At 47.5% G+C, this 17,376-nt stretch overlaps 1 protein-coding gene across 2 annotated transcripts in view; it reads right to left on the bottom strand.

Annotated features, from left to right (window-relative positions):
• Positions 1-264: 264 nt before the first annotated feature.
• Positions 265-17,376, bottom strand: part of slc37a1 (solute carrier family 37 member 1) — a 57,704-nt gene continuing 40,592 nt past the window's right edge. For both annotated transcript variants that reach the window (XM_033032342.1, XM_033032343.1), the window contains exons 15-20: positions 15,269-15,317; positions 12,471-12,544; positions 10,375-10,453; positions 5,634-5,731; positions 3,372-3,433; positions 265-662 (exon numbers count right to left, since the gene is read on the bottom strand). In XM_033032342.1, the coding sequence (XP_032888233.1) occupies positions 647-662; positions 3,372-3,433; positions 5,634-5,731; positions 10,375-10,453; positions 12,471-12,544; positions 15,269-15,317 (378 nt within the window). In that variant the 3' untranslated portion in view covers positions 265-646. The remainder of the gene's footprint in view (positions 663-3,371; positions 3,434-5,633; positions 5,732-10,374; positions 10,454-12,470; positions 12,545-15,268; positions 15,318-17,376) is intronic.

Below are 17,376 nucleotides of genomic sequence, written 5' to 3'. Positions count from 1 at the left end.
AGGAACCCCACGCGGTCACAGGGAGAACGTGCAAATTCCACACAGGCAGTACCCAAGGTCAGGATCGAACCTAGGTCTCCAGCGCTGCACCACCGTGCCACTTCTCAAGAACGAGAATGAGGTCCCGGAGGATTCTAAAGCAAGGCAGGGGGTCTCATTACAGTCCTCCAGAGATGCTGCCTGACCCGCTGAGTTACTCTCTGGAGAACATGGATAGGAGTTTTTTCGGATCGGGACCCCTCTTCAGACCAGTCCTGACGCGAAACGTCACCTATCCACGTTCTCCAGAGATGCTGCCCGACCCGCTGAGTTACTCCAGCACTCTGTGTCTTTTTATGTATGAAGCAGCATCTGCAGTTCCTCCTTCCCTCATAAATAAGCGGGGTTCTCTAGCAGACTACAAAGGCACCTATTCATGGTGGGGGTCAAAGGGAAGGCATCGCGTGATCCCGTGGCAGATGCAATCCGCTCTGAGGTTCGAGTGGAATGCATTCCCAAGGCTGGCATGTGAATGGAGATGCCTGTCCAAGCCAAGGGGCACACCGCAGTCCACGTGCCCGCCACATCTCCAGTGTTGTGCAAATATGCTTCTTCAGTAGCAGTGCGTGAGGTTGGCTTGTCACAAAGCCCCTCGTTCAAACCTTCATCAGTGTTCCTTCATCCTGTGGGTCCGTCAGGGAGGAAACAGGAAAACTATTAGTGAATGAGCCAGAACTTCACCTTTTCAATAAACTCAATTATTGTCCCCAGCCATTTCCCTCGGTTATTTCCATGGCAATACAAGCGGCACGGTGGCGCAGCGGTAGAGCTACTGCATCACAGCGCCAGACACTCGGGTTCGATCCTGACTACCGGTGCTGTCTGTATGGAGTTTGTACCTTCTCCCCGTGACCTGCGTGTGTTTTTCACTGGGTGCTCCAGTTTCCTCCCACACTCCAAAGACGTGCAGGTTTTCAGGTTAATTGACTTGGTATAATTGTGAATTGTCCCTAGTGTGTGTAGGATCGTGTTAATATGTGGGGGCCCCTGGTTAGCACACTCATTGGGCTGAAAGGGCCCATTTCCACGCTGTATCTCTGAACTAAACCTAAATTTCCTCCGCTAACCATCATTCAGCCCCGTCACCAACATTTCTCGTTCCATCGCCTCCACCTCCAGGCCTTTTTCTACGGTAAGAATCGGCTGGTCTGAAGAATGGCTCTGACCTGAAAAGTCTCCTATTCATATTCTCCAGGGATGCGGCCCGACCCACTGAGTTACTCCAGCACTTTGTGTCTTTCATTGGTAAACTAGCATCTGCAGTTCCATGTTTCACCACCAAACTAATCCATCTACACTTCATGTGTAAGAAGGAACAGCAGATGCTAGTTTAAACCGAAGACACTCAAAAACCTGGAGTAACTCAGCGGGTCAGGCAGCATCTCTGGAATGGGTGATGTTTTGGGTCGAGAGACTGAAGATTGGTCTTGACCCGAAACGTCAACCATTCCTTCTCTCCTGAGATGCTGCCTGTCCCGCTGAGTTACTCCAGCATTTTGTGTCCATCTTCCATCTACACTTCACGCTGGCTTGGAAACACAGCCAATAGCTCCACCAGCAGGATGCATCGGTACTGCAGGCCACTGTAATCCGTTTTTTAAAAGAGTCAACACACCGTCATTCTTTAGTTAGACACAAAATGCTGGAGTAACTCAACGGTCAGGCAGTATCCCTGGGGAGAAGGAATGGTCTTGACCCGAAACGTCACCTTCTCTCTAGGGATGCTGCCTGTCCTGCTGAGTTGCTCCAGCATTTTGTGTCCACCTTCGATTTGAACCAGCATCTGCAGTTCTTTCCTACACACCTAGTCATTATTTAGTTTATTGATACAGCGGAGAAACAGACCCTTCGGCCCACCGGGTCCACGCTGACCATCGATCACCCATCCACACTAGTTCTATATTATTCCACTTTCTCATCAACTTCCTACACACTAGGGGGCAATTTACAGAGTGTTAATAAACCTACAAGCCCGCACGTCTTTGGGATGTGGGAGGAAACCAGAGCGCCCGGACGGAGGAAACTCACGCGGTCACGGGGAGAACGTGCAAACTCCACACGCAGACAGTACCCAAGGTCAGGATCGAACCCGGGTCTCTGGCGCTGTGAGGCAGTAGCTCTACCCGCTGCACCACTGAATTTGTGAAAAGGATTTGCTGCCACAAAAAGATATGAATTACGTTCCCTACAATGTTACAGGGATAATTCATGCTGCAAGGCTGGCATTAATTGCCCCGTCCTGTCGCAACAATATGATCAGAGCGATATATTTTCACAGAGTGCTGGAGAAACTCAGCGGGTCAGGCAGCATCTGTGGAGAACATGGATAGGTGACGTTTCACAGAGTGCTGGAGTAACTCAGCGGGTCAGGCAACATCTGTGGAGAATGCGGATAGGTGACGTTTTGGGTTGGGGCCCTTCTTCAGACAGAAAGAGGCCCATCAACCCACAATGTCCATACCAAACTAATCTCCTCTGCCTCCATATCCCTCCATTCCCTGCTCATCCATGTGCCGATGTTAAAGCCTCTGAAACACCACTGTTGTAACTGCTTCCACCAGGCAGAATGTATTTACACCACATGATCCCTGAAGGAGTGTGTCCATGGATCCCATCTCAAAACGTCTTCTCTCCATTCCTTCCACAGATGCTGCCGACCCCCAATTTGGGCCCCGTATCTGAGGAAGGATGTGCTGGCTCTGGAGATGGTCCAGAGGTGGTTTATAAGAATGATCCCAGGAATGTGCAGGTTAGCATATGATGAGCGTTTGATGACACTGGGCCTGTACTCGCTGGAGTTTAGAAGGATGAGGGGGGGGCCTCATTGAAACTTACAGAATAGTGAAAGTCCTGGATAGAGTGGATGTGGAGAGGATTTTTCCACTTGTGGGAGCGTCTAGGGCCAGGGGTCGCAACCTCAAAATTAAAGGGCGCTCTTTTAGAAAGGAGGTGAGAAGGATCTTCTTTTATCAGAGGGTGGTGAATCTGTGGAACTCATTGCCACAGAGGGCTGTGGAGGCCAAGTCAGTGGATATTTTAAAGGCAGAGATAGACAACTTCTTGATGAGAACAGGTGTCAAGGGTTATGGGGATGAAGGCAGGAAAAATGGATTAGGAGTGAGAGATCTACTCAGCCATAATTGAATGGCGGAGTGGACTCGATGGGCCGAATGACCCAATTCTACTCCTAAAACTTGTGAATGTGAACTATTCCAGCACTTGGTGTTTTAACTCAAGATTCCAGCATCTGCATTTGTATCTTCTGCAGAAGTCTGCCGATTACAATCATCCAACTGATGTTCCACTATAATGCCAGAAGAGATGTAACTTACTCAATCTCATTTGTCTTTGGGTCTAAAATGCGAAGCTCCTTCAGTATCAGGCGAAACAGCAACTTGAAGCAAAAACAGAATTGTTACAACATAATTTTAGCTGCAAATTCAACCTCAAAGATGATTCAAATCCAACGACGACAGAATCACAGAAACATAGAAAAATAGGTGTAGGAGTAGGCCATTTGGCCCTTCGAGTGTGGTCATGGCTGATCTTCTAAAATCAGTACCCCGTTCCTGATTTTTCTCCATATCCCTTTAGCCCCAAGAGTTCTATCTAATGAGAGAGAGATAGAACTCTTGGGGCTAAAGGGATATGGAGAAAAATATCCCATTCCACTGATTATGAATTTTATATGTTTCTATAAGATTATTTCTATAATCTTATAGAATTCTATAAGCCAGAAAGCACCAAGGGTCTCAACATAATCCCATCGTTCACCACCAGCCTGTCACATAAATTAGTTTGGTCTTGAGATACAGCATGGAAACTGGCCCTTCGGCCCATCCAGTCCATGCCGACCATCCATCACCCTTTAACGCTACTTCAATGTTAGCCAATTTGTTTCATCCACTACTTTGAACATTGCAATCATATTTTTAAAACCAGTTGACTATTTAACACTTGCAGTGAATTCCTTGACCACATTAAGCAAGAGATCACGGTGGTGCAGTGGTAGAATTGCTGCCTTACAGCGAATGCAGCGCCGGAGACCCAGGTTCAATCTCGACTGCAGGTGCTGTCTGTACGGAGTATCCTCAGAGATTTTTGGATTCCTCCCACACTCCAAAGGCGTGCAGGTTTGTAGGCTAATTGGCTTGGTGTAAATGCAAATTGTCTCTAGTTTATGTAAGATAGTGTTAATGTGCGGGGATCGCTGGTCGGTGCGGACTCGGTAGGCCGAAGGGCCTGTTTCCACGCTGTATCTCCAAACTAAATTAAACTAAAGAGAGGGTTTCTCGTGTAAATTTAGGAGCTGAGACAAACGATGTAAAAAAAAGTCAGGAAAAGCAGGAATTCACCATTTTGTTCCAGATAACGTTACACTGTCTGGGGTGGTGAAGTTGGCTGGGTAGCAGAAGGTTCACTGGCGACTATATGCTTTTAATACCCTCAAGTGGGATGATAAAATGGGGCGGCACGGTGCTGCCTTACAGCGCCAAAGTCCCAGGTTCAATCCTGACAACGTGGAGTTTGCACATTCTCGCTGTACATTCTCCCTGTGACCACGTGGGTTTCTCCAAGAGCTCCGATTTCCTCTCACACTTCAAAGCCATGTGGGTTGGTAGGTGAATTGGCTTCTGTAAATTGTAAATGGCCCCGAGTGAGTAGGATCGTGCTTGTGTACTGGGTGATCGCTGGTCGGCGTTGACTCGGTGGGCCGAATCGAAGGGGCTGTTTCCATGCTGCATCTTCCAACTCCATGCACCACTGCACCGCCCCATTTGATGCATGCTGCAGCTCTCTGCCTGAAGCCAAGCTGGAGGGTGAGGGAGGGAGGGAGAGCCCATTGTAGAGCATACACTCCTTTGTGGGCATGCAGATATTCCACGGGCTTCAAGGCGGTGATGGTTTGGATTGGCTTGCTTCTGCTGGGCTTGGACTCAGGGCCAGAAGCAGACTCCACTCTGCATAAAGGAGAAGCGATTGACCCCGGGGATGAGTGGGTTAACATACAGTGACCGTTAGTCGGCGCTGGGCCTCTACTTGCTAGATTTTAGAAGGTTCGGGGGGGGGGGGGGGGACCACATTGAAACTTACCGAATAGTGAAAGGCCAGGATAGAGTGGATGTGGTGAGGACGTTTCCACTGTAGGAGTGACCTTAGTTTAGAGATACAGCACAGAAACAGGCCCTTCAGCACATCAAATCCCCGCACACCAACACTATCCTACACACAATAGGGAAAAACAATTTCACCGAAGCCAATTAACCTACAAACCTGCATGTCCTGAGAGAACTCACGCAGGTCACAGGGAGAAAGCACAAACTCCGTACAGACAGCACCTGTAGTCAGGATCGAACCCGGGTCTCGGGCCCTGTGAGGCAGCAACTCCACCACTGTGCCACCGTGCTGCCTATTTGATGGGCTGCATGGCCTAGTTCTGCTCCTATGGCTTATGAACATGATTAAACATTCAAAGTCGAGCAGCCTCCCCTGAAGGTGCTCGCACTCTATGGGCCAGTGGCTGCTACGGTCCTGACACAGAAACAAACAAGGGGTAACGAGGGGCGAGGTGAGGAGAGGGTCTTGCCGCTCACCAACAAAGCACAGCCATCTGCCACCATCAACATGTAAAAGACATGGTTCCATCCCGTGGGGGAGATGAGACCAGCTAACAAAGGTCCTAAAGCAGCACCTGTGGAGAGGAGAAGGGGTAGGAGTTAGTCTGGATCAAGACAGCAGCGTACCAACCATAAAACTAGTAACAAAACCACTGGCTCAATACGTGTACAGTAGAGAGCAGGAGTAACTCAGCGGGTGAGGCAGCATCTATGGAGAGAAGAAATTGGCGACGTTGCAGGTAGAGTACCTTCTTCTGAGGAATGGTCTCGACCCAAAACGTCGCCAATTCCTTCTCCATAGGTGCTGCCTCACCCGCTGAGCTATACCAGCATTTTAGGTCTACCTTTGCTTTATCAATACAATACAATACAACTTATTTGTGTCATTTGAACCTCATTGAGGTTCAAACGAAATTTGGTTTCTGCAGTCATACACACAAGAAAAAGAACCAAGACACAACATAATTTACACAAACATCCATCACAGTGAATCTCCTCCTCACTGTGATGGAAGGCAAAGTCTTATCTCTCCCCTGCACTCCTCATTCTCCTCCCGATGTCAGAGTCAAAGCCCCCGGCGGGCGATGGTAAGTGTCCCGCGGCCATTTAAAGCCGCGCCGGGCGATGTAAGGCCCCGCTCCAGGTAATTTTCAACCCCGCAACTCGGGCGGGAGAAGTCGCCGTTGCGGAAGCCCCGAAAAGCGGTCTCCCAGCAGGGACCCGCGGGCTCCCGGTGTCACCATCCACCAGACCTGCGGTTGGAGCCTCCCAATCCCCAGGGTCGGGTCACAGCCGCGCGCCACCACAGCTCCTCCCGCTCCGAACTCGGCCAGTTCCGCGATGGTGGGGAAGTCTGCAGCTCCGCGACTGGAGCCCCAGGTCGTTCCGGTTGGAGGCCACTCCACGGCACTAGGCCCCAACGACAACGGAGACCCGACAGGGAAAAGGTCGGGTTCTCCGTGCAGGGGAAAGATTTTAAAAGTTTCCCCCATCCCCCGTCCCCCACACACATACCCAGTTTAAAAAAAAGCACTATAAACTACATTCAAACATTCAAACGCGACAAAAAAAACGACAGACGGACTGCAGAGGCCGCTGCGACGCGAGTCGCGCCGCCCACCCTTATCAGCATCTGCAGTTCTTTCTTAAACATAAAGTAGAGAGCACGCTGACTGGTTACATGGAAACCTGACTGCCCAGCAACAAAGGAGCTGACAGAGAGTGATGGGCACTGCCCGCTCCATCACGGGTACTGACTTCCCCACATTCGAAGGGATCTCAAGCGGCACTGCCTTCAAAGAGTGATCAATATCATCAAAGACCCACACTGCCCTGGCCAAACTCTCGTTTCACTCCCACAATGGTGGCAAGAACACGAAGGCAGATTATTATCTGAACGGTGTCAAGATAGGAAAAGGGGAGGTACGTCCTTGTTCATCAGTCAGAGAGTAAGAATGTGTAAGAAAGAACTGCAGATGCTGGTTTTTAGACACAAAATGCTGGAGTAACTCAGCGGGTGAGGCAGCATCTCTGGAGAGAAGGAATAGGCAACTGCCCATTCCTTCTCTCCGGAGATGCTGCCTCACCCGCTGAGTTACTGAGAGCAAGCCTGCAGGTATCGCAGGCAGTGAAGAAAGCTAATGGCATGTTGGCCTTCATAACAAGAGGAGTTGAGTAGAGGAGCAAAGAGGTCCTAGTGAGACCACACCTGGAGTATAGTGTGCAGTTTTGGCCCCCTAATTTGAGGAAGGACATTCTTGCTATTGAGTGCAGTGTAGGTTCACAAGGTTAATTCCCGGGATGGCGGGACTGTCATATGCTGAAAGAATGGAGCGACTGGGCTTGTATGCACTGGAATTTAGAAGGATGAGAGGGTATCTTATTGAAACACATAGGCTTATTAAGGAATTGGACATGCAAGAGGCAGGAAACATGTTCCCGATGTTGGGGGAGTCCAGAACCAGGGGCCACAGTTTAAGAATAAGGGGTAGGCCATTTAAAACGGAGATGAGGAAAACCTTTTTCAGCCAGAGTTGTGAATCTGTGGAATTCTCTGCCTCAGAAGGCAGTGGAGGCCGATTCTTTGAATGCTTTCAAGAGAGAGTTAGATAGAGCTCTTAAAGATAGACAGAGTTGACGTGGACAAGCTTTTCCCATTGTGAGTAGGGAAGATTCAAACAAGAGGACATGACTTCAGAATTAAGGGACAAAAGTTTAGGGGTAACATGAGGGGGAACTTTTTTACTCAGAGAGTGGTAGCTGTGTGGAATGAGCTTCCAGTGGAAGTGGTGGAGGCAAGTTCGATTTTATCATTTAAAAATAAATTGGATAGGTATATGGATGGGAAAGGAATGGAGGGTTATGGTCTGAGTGCAGGCAGATGGGACTAGGGGAAAATAATTGTTCGGCACGGACTTGTAGGGCCGAGATGACCTGTTTCCGTGCTGTAATTGTTATATGGTTATAGCAGAGTCAGGGAATATGGGGAGAAGGCAGGAACGGGGTACTGAGTATGGATGATCAGCCATGATCACAATGAATGGCGGTGCTGGCTTGAGGGGCAGAATGGCCTACACCTGCACCTATTGTCTATAAAGAAGGTACAGGTGCCCGAAAACCAGGACCATCAAGTTCAAGAACAGCTTCTTCACAACAACCATCAGGCTCTTGAACACTGCACAACACAAACCTCAGCAACTGTGATCTACAAACTGTGTGTTTGGTTGCACTACGGAATTTGTTCTTTGTACTGTTATGGTTGAAGTATTAGTTAATATTTTATTGTATTATTGATTATTATATATTCAGTGTGTACTGCATGTACAGGCCTGTTGTGGCTGCAGGTAGAATTTCATTGATCAATTATTGGTACATCTTTAGTTTAGTTTAGGAATACAGCATGGAAACAGGACCTTCGGCCATGGAGTCCGCACCGACCATCGATCACCAGTACGCTAGTTCTATCCATAACAATTTACAGATGCAAATTAACCTACATACATGCACGTCTTGGAATGCGAGACTAAACCGGAAAATCCGGAGAAAATCCACGCAGGTCACGGGGAGATTGTACAAACTGCGTACAGACAGCAACCAAGGTCAGGGTGGAACCCAGGTCTCTTCCGCTGGGATGTAGCAGCTCTACCCGCTGCACCACTGCGTCGCCACAACCATTGACAATTAAACACTCGCGACTCTCTCTGGCTTGGCTGTCAGTCTGAGAGTGATGTCAATTCCTAGCAGGAGCAGTAGGGATTTCACACCACAAACATGTTCGCAGTTTCTCAATCTAAGGTGTTACCTTGTGTCATCTAACATCGCCTGCCATTCATTGGCCTCTTTAAAGTGTTCGTGTTATTAGTCATGGAGTCAGACAGTGTGGAAACAGACCCTCCGGCCCAACTTGCCCACACCGGCCAACATTTCCCAGCTGCCTGCGTTTGTCCCATATACCTCCAAACCTGTCCTATCCATGTACCTGTCCGACTGTTTCTTAAATGTTGCGATAATCTCAGCCTCAACTACCTCCTCTGCCAGCTTGTTCCATATACCCACCACCCTCTGTGTGCAAATGTTACCCCTCAGATTCCTATTAAATCTTTTCCCCTTCGCCTTAAACCAAAGATATTAGCTCCTCTAGTATCTTCACCTTAAACCTATGTCCTCTGGTCCTCGATTCCCCCACTCTGGGCTAGCGACTGTGCACCTACCTGATCTATTCCTCTCATGATATTACACACCTCTATAAGATCACCCCTCATCCTTCTGCGCTCCAAGGTATAGAGTCCCAGCCTACACAACCTCTCCCTATAGCTCAGACCCTCTGGTCCTGGCAATGTTAATACTGACCAAATTAAAGACACCATAAAATGGAGGATCCCTGCATTTGTCAGAATTGCTTAACCTTTGTCAGTGGAAATTTACAGGCTGTGGATGGTGCCAGCCAGTCTAAGCCCAGATTGATATGCAGGATGGTAAGAGACCCAGGTGTTCTCATTTCCCCTTAATTGATAAAATGTATAAAAACTCTGCAAACAAACTTAAATGCATTGATGTGATTGGTTTGCTACAAACTAATTGTAAATAGTGTAAATAATGTTGCGAGATAGTTACCCTGCTGTTTGTTGATTGGTTAAAAGTGTTAAGCCCTGGCAGGTTTGTTTGAATTTCAGGGTAAATGTTGCATTATTCAGCTTCCTTCCAGAAGCTTCTCCTAGAAACAATGCATGGGAGACTCTGTTATTGGTTTGGGGAACTGTCAATGATGTAATTAATGATGTAATTAGAATGTTTGATTGGATTGTAAAGAGGCCACCCCTATGTATTTCGGCCCCTCAAGGTTTCGTGGACCTATAAAAGGTGGCTCCATCTTAGATCAATGTCGCTGTTCTGGAGGAACGCTTGGGGCTGCGTGACCTTTTGGAGTGTTTCTGCTTGCACGAGGCTGAAGGGCTTGGCCAGGCAGATACAAGGATCGAACCCGCGATGGTTTAGGTATCGTATAGGGGAATTTGCTGTTCAATCTAAAAGTAAAGATTAGTTGTTCCAGTGTTTGACTCAGTGGTTTTTGACTGAACTAGACTAGGGGGTAAGATTGAGAAGAGCGTATGTACAGCAACATGCTCGTAAATCTTCTCTGTACCCTTTCCAGCTTGACAACATCTTTGACATAACATGGTGCCCAGAACTGAACACAATACTCAAACTGCGGCCTCACCTATGGAACCGGTCCCATCAATGATGGCAGTCACAGTGGACAAGGCTTTGGAATTTCCTGTCAAGCTCTTGTGCGTGCCCTGAAATCAGAAACCATCCAGGAGTTAACAGAATCACCGCCCACAGCCCTCAAATCTGTTGCCATTTAGAGATTCAGCGCAGAAACAGGCCCGTCGGCCCACCAAGTCCGCGCCGACCGCCCATCTTTGGAGTGTGGGAGGAAACCGGATATCCCAGAGAAAACCCACGCGGGTCACGGGGAGAACGTGCAAACCCGTGCACACCCGCCCCCATAGTCAGGATCAAACCCGGGTCTCTGGTGCGGTCAAGTCAGGTCAATTTTATTTCTATAGCACATTTAAAAACAACTCTCGTTGACCAAAGTGCTTTACATTGGACAATTGGACAAAGTCATTGGACAAAGTCAGCATGGATTTACAAAAGGTAAATCATGTCTGACGAATCTTATAGAATTTTTCGAGGATGTAACTAGTAGCGTGGATAGGGGAGAACCAGTGGATGTAGTGTATCTGGACTTCCAGAAGGCTTTCGACAAGGTCCCACATAAGAGATTAGTTTACAAACTTAAAGCACACGGCATTGGGTGTTCAGTATTGATGTGGATAGAGAACTGGCTGGCAAACAGGAAGCAAAGAGTAGGAGTAAACGGGTCCTTTTCACAATGGCAGGCAGTGACTAGTGGGGTACCGCAAGGCTCAGTGCTGGGACCCCAGCTATTTACAATATATATTAATGATCTGGATGAGGGAATTGAAGGCAATATCTCCAAGTTTGCGGATGACACTAAGCTGGGGGGCAGTGTTAGCTGTGAGGAGGATGCTAGGAGACTGCAAGGTGACTTGGATAGGCTGGGTGAGTGGGCAAATGTTTGGCAGATGCAGTATAATGTGGATAAATGTGAGGTTCTCCATTTTGGTGGCAAAAACAGGAAAGCAGACTATTATCTAAATGGTGGCCGACTAGTAAAAGGGGAGATGCAGCGAGACCTGGGTGTCATGGTACACCAGTCATTGAAAGTGGGCATGCAGGTGCAGCAGGCAGTGAAGAAAGCGAATGGTATGTTAGCTTTCATAGCAAAAGGATTTGAGTATAGGAGCAGGGAGGTTCTACTGCAGTTGTACAGGGTCTTGGTGAGACCACACCTGGAGTATTGCGTACAGTTTTGGTCTCCAAATCTGAGGAAGGACATTATTGCCATAGAGGGAGTGCAGAGAAGGTTCACCAGACTGATTCCTGGGATGTCAGGACTGTCTTATGAAGAAAGACTGGATAGACTTGGTTTATACTCTCTGGAATTTAGGAGATTGAGAGGGGATCTTATAGAAACTTACAAAATTCTTAAGGGGTTGGACAGGCTAGATGCAGGAAGATTGCTCCCGATGTTGGGAAAGTCCAGTACAAGGGGTCACAGCTTAAGGATAAGGGGGAAATCCTTTAAAACCGAGATGAGAAGAACTTTTTTCACACAGAGAGTGGTGAATCTCTGGAACTCCCTGCCACAGAGGGTAGTCGAGGCCAGTTCATTGGCTATATTTAAGAGGGAGTTAGATGTGGCCCTTGTGGCTAAGGGGATCAGAGGGTATGGAGAGAAGGCAGGTACGGGATACTGAGTTGGATGATCAGCCATGATCATATTGAATGGCGGTGCAGGCTCGAAGGGCCGAATGGCCTACTCCTGCACCTAATTTCTATGTTTCTATGTTTCTACATCAGTGCAGGTACTAACGTGCTACATACAGTGGTACATAGATCTAACAATACATACATAAATACATACATACAGCGCTCCCTCAGACGACCTTTACAAAGGCTTGAGAGTAGAAATGAGTTTTAAGTCTAGACTTAAAAGAGTTGATGGAGGGAGCAGTTCTGATGGGAAGAGGGATGCTGTTCCATAGTCTAGGAGCTGCAACTGCAAAAGCGCGGTTGCCCCTGAGCTTATGCATAGACCGTGGGATGGTCAGTAACCCCAAGTCGGCCGATCTGAGGGACCTGGAAGTGGAGTGGTGGGAAAGAGGCAGCAATTCGACTGCTGCGCCACCGTGCGCCCTGTTGCTGCTGCACGTAATCACTCACCAAATCAGCAGACACTGCAGTTGTGATTAGTGCGTACGGTCCATTCACCAATGCCCCGCAAACAATCAGCATCACTGTGGAGCAGAAAGTGCAGCGTTATTATTGTCACCTGCACCCAGTTACAGAGTAAAGCTTTATTTAGCATGCTCTCCAATCACACCAGACAATACGTGCAAGAAGGAAATGCAGATGCGGGTTTACACCTGAAGATAGACACAAAAAGCTGGAGTAACTCATCCGGTCAGGCAGCATCTCTGAAGAAAAGGAATGGGTGACCCTTCATCAGACTAAAGAGCGGGGAGGAAGATTGCAACCTTCACGTGGTCCGCCCTGTTTTGACGAATGCAATCAAATGTGTGTGCACAATCAAATAAGATCAAATGGAACAAGTTGTCCGGCAACTTTGGGCTGTGCACGCCATACGCAAGAAGAAGAAGAAGACTAAAGAGCCTGTTCTACAGGCGATTTTTTTAGGCGACTACAGGCAACTAGGCTGTCGCCACATGGTCGCCGGGCTGTCGCCTGTATGGTTGTGAGTAGTCTCCTCAGTCGCCCAGAGTCGTAGCGTCTTTCTGGTCGCCGCTGGATTTTAAACACGTTCAAAAATGTTCGGCGACAGTGGGTTGACGCCAATGAGCGTAGCTTGACTTCTCCTGACGTAGGTGCTGTCGTAGGTTGTCACCAGGTGACGTAGGGGAAGAGGCAGAGGCAGGAAACCTTTCTAGGGATAATTTTGAGATGGAAAGCCCAAATGGGAATGAGGTGGTGTGAAGATTACAGTAAACAATCTCTTGCCAATGAGGGTGGGAAATTAGATAATTTTGTGGAAGGTGCTACCCAAATCAGCAACCAAACACAGAATGTTTAAGAAGGAACTGCAGATGCTGGAAAATTGAAGGTAGACAAAAATGCTGGAGAAACTCAGCGGGTGCAGCAGCATCTATGGAGCGAAAGAAATAGGCAACGTTTCGGTCCGAAACCGCTAAGAAGGGTTTCGGCCCGAAACGTTGCCTATTTCCTTCGCTCCATAGATGCTGCTGCACCCGCTGAGTTTCTCCACCATTTTTGTCTACCAAACACAGAATATTGTCATAAGGTCAGAAGTGATAGGAGCAGAATTAGGCCATTCAGCCCATTAAGTCTACTCTGCCATTCAATCTATCTCTTCCTCGTAACCCCATTCTCCTGCCTTCTCCCCATAACTCTTGACACTGATACTAATTAAGAAATTAGCTATCTCTGCATTAAAAGTATCCACTGACTTGTGGCCTCCGCAGCCGTCTGTGGCAAAGAATTCCACAGATTCACCACCCTCTGACTAAATAAATTCCTCCTCACCTCCTTTCTAAAAGAGTGCCCTTTAATTCTGAGGCTGTGACCTCTGGTCCTAGACTCTCCCACAAGTGGAAACATCCTCTCCACATCCACTCCATCCAAGCTATTGTTATTTTCTCTCCATTTTACAAGGGGGTGATTACAAATATATTTTCAAACTGGAGACTATGCATTCCTTGTGTTGGAGTTGGTTTAATAATAATAATAATACATTTTATTTATGGGCGCCTTTCAAGAGTCTCAAGGACACCTTACAAAAATTGAGCATGTAGAGGAAAAACATGTAAGGGGAATGAAATAAATAGTAGAGACATGACTAGTACACAAAGTAAAGACAGAATTCAATACAAAACACAGTATGAGGCAATTAATGCACAGATGAAAAGGGACGGGGACGTGGGGCTAAGGATAGGCAGAGGTGAAGAGATGGGTCTTGAGGCGGGACTGGAAGATGGTGAGGGACACGGAATTGCGGATCAGTTGGGGGAGGGAGTTCCAGAGCCTGGGAGCTGCCCTGGAGAAGGCTCTGTCCCCAAAACTGCGGAGGTTGGACTTGTGGATGGAGAGGAGACCGGCTGATGTGGATCTGAGGGACCGTGAGGGTTGGTAGGGGGAGAGGAGGTCAGTGAGATATGGGGGGGCCAGATGGTGGAGGGCTTTGTAGGTGAGGACCACGATTTTGTAGGTGATCCAGTGGGAGATGGGAAGCCAGTGAAGTTTTTTGAGGACGACTTCACAGCAACGAGGTCTGAAGAAGGGTCATGACCAGAAACGTCACCTGTCCATTCTCTCCCCGGTTGGTGCCCGACCTGCTGAGTTTAGTCGAGTAATATACCGCTTCCTCGCCAACCAGCGATCCCCGCACACTAACACCATCCTACACAAACTAGCGACAATTACCAAGACAATTAGCCATCAATTGACTGGCGTGGGTTTTCTACGGGTGCTCCGGTTTCCTCCCATTCTCCAAAGACAATAGACAATAGACAATAGGTGCAGGAGTAGGCCTTTCGGCCCTTCGAGCCAGCACCGTCATTCAATGTGATCACGGCTGATCATCCCCAATCAGTACCCCGTTCTTGCCTTCTCCCCATATCCCCTGACTCCGCTATTTTTAAGAGCCCTATCTAGCTCTCTCTTGAAAGCATACAGGAAAGACGTATAGGTTTGCAGGTTAATTGGTTTGGTATAATTGTAAATTGTCCCTAGTGTGTGTGGGATGGTGTTAGTGTGCGGGGATCGCTGGTCAGCGCGGACTCGGTGGGTCGAAGGGCCTGTTTCCGCGCTGTATCTCTAAACCAAATTAAAAACTAAACTGTGTACATCCCTCCTACTGGACCGGGTGTGCGTCACATATTTTCAGCAAATATCCCAAGGGATTTGCATCAAGTGTAACCTTGAAATCCACATGAAATGCAACGTGACGCATCTCACACCCTCAGTCGGACCACGTTTCAACTCACCAATGATGGTTTTCAGACCCATGTCACCGACCGCAGAGAATATATAAAGCTGCAGGAAGACAAACACAGCATTCAAACTTTATTCGCAGCAACAGATACATGTTCGGCATACTTCAGTTCGGCATTTAACTCCATCAACCCGGTTAAACTCCTCCATAAATTAACGGACATGAACATCGACCCCTGCATCTGTCACTGGATCTACAGCTTCCTTTGGAACAGACAACAGAGGGTGAAGATACATAACACAATATCTCACCCCCTGCACCTCAGCACAGGAGCCCCTCAGGGCTGCGTCTTGTCCCCCTGGTTATTCTCACTCTACACAAACCAATTCACATCCCAGCATAGTTCAGTTAAAATTTATAAATATGCAGATGACACAACCATCATAGGTCTCATCTCGAATAATAATGAAACAGAATACCGCACTCAAACACACAAAGCAGTCACTTGGTGCACAGATAATAACCTCTCACTTAACACATCAAAAACACACGAACTCATCATTGATTTCAGACGTAAGGCACAACCCAAGACCCCCCTACTCATCTCAGGCGAACCCATATCCACCACTGACTCATACAAATTTCTAGGCACTCACATAAGCAATAACCTCAAATGGAAAATCAATTCAAATCACATCTACAAAAAAGCCAACCAGAGACTCTTCTTCCTCCGCCAGCTCAAGAAGTTTAGAGTAAGGAAACACCTCCTAATCAAATTCTACACAGCCATCATCCAAAGCATGCTCACTTCACCAATTACAGTCTGGTTCAGCAGTTTAGACACTCACTCCCGTAATAAATTACAACGCATAGTTAACAAAGCATCCAAAATCATCAGCACTCCCCTTCCATCAATAGAATCACTCCATCACAAACGGTCTGTGTCAAGGGTGAAGAAAATCATCTCTGATCCCTCCCACCCAGCACACCACATCTTCCACCTGCTGCCATCAGGAAGGCGCTACAGCTCACTGTCCGCCAAGACATCTCGATTTAAAAACAGTTTTTACCCACACGCAATCCGAATTCTGAACACACTATGATAACAGCACATATCCTCCCCATGCATGAACTGTATATTGTAAGATGTTGTGTTTTATGTTATGTTTGACGGGAATCAGCCTACCTTGTAACATCCTGTACTGAACCTGAATTCCACCAGTTTGACTGTGTGGTCATTAAATAATCTAATCTAATCTAATGTCAGCTAGCGTCACATATAAAGAACAGGATCCAAGCAAGGAAAGCCACCCTGGTAACAGGATCCCCTGTGGTGTACAAGGTGTAAAACCAGGCAAGCTGACACCTCTGCCAATAGAACATTGCTCTCGGCAGCAATGAACAAGCAGGTAGTTGTCAAAAATCACTAAAATCTACAGGGAATAAACAATAAACAGAGAAATATGCTGTCTGTTGGTTGGCCAGGCAGTAATAACATTATCATGGGAAAAATGAGTTGAAGGGCAGAGCTTAGAGACAATAGACAATAGACAATAGGTGTAGGAGTAGGCCATTCGGCCCTTTGAGCCAGCACCGTCATTCAATGTGATCATAGAAACATAGAAATTAGGTGCAGGAGTAGGCCATTCGGCCCTTCGAGCCTGCACCGCCATTCAATATGATCATGGCTGATCATCCAACTCAGTATCCCGTACCTGCCTTCTCTCCATACCCTCTGATCCCCTTAGCCACAAGGGCCACATCTAACTCCCTCTTAAATATAGTAGGTATGTTGCAAAGCCTACCTGAAGCGTCGTTGAAGATCTGCTGCTGAGGGTGTGCGCGATTTTGGCGCCGTTTAGAGGGGGCGGGTTTAAAACACGATTTTCTCTAAGCTGTTCCAATCGAAAATGTTTAGCCTAGTTAATTATTAACGAAAAATCGCTGGAAGACCCCGTCGCAAAAGCTATTATTAGGTTTAAAGGCCTTGAATAATAGTTATAGTAGTTTAAAAATCAATCTCTAAACCCGCGACCGTCAGCAACCGCAGGGTCTCATAAAGCAAATAGCAGAAGTTAGGTTGTATATTTTTACATTAAAAAGGGCTTCTAAAGATCCCTTTATACAAAGTTTAATATTGCGAGTAGCTCAATTTGGGCC

Source organism: Amblyraja radiata, chromosome 14, assembly GCF_010909765.2.
Source record: "Amblyraja radiata isolate CabotCenter1 chromosome 14, sAmbRad1.1.pri, whole genome shotgun sequence".
NCBI classification, from domain to species: domain Eukaryota; kingdom Metazoa; phylum Chordata; class Chondrichthyes; order Rajiformes; family Rajidae; genus Amblyraja; species Amblyraja radiata.
Note: the sequence above shows the minus strand (reverse complement) of the source record. Positions and strands in the feature narration are given on the sequence as shown.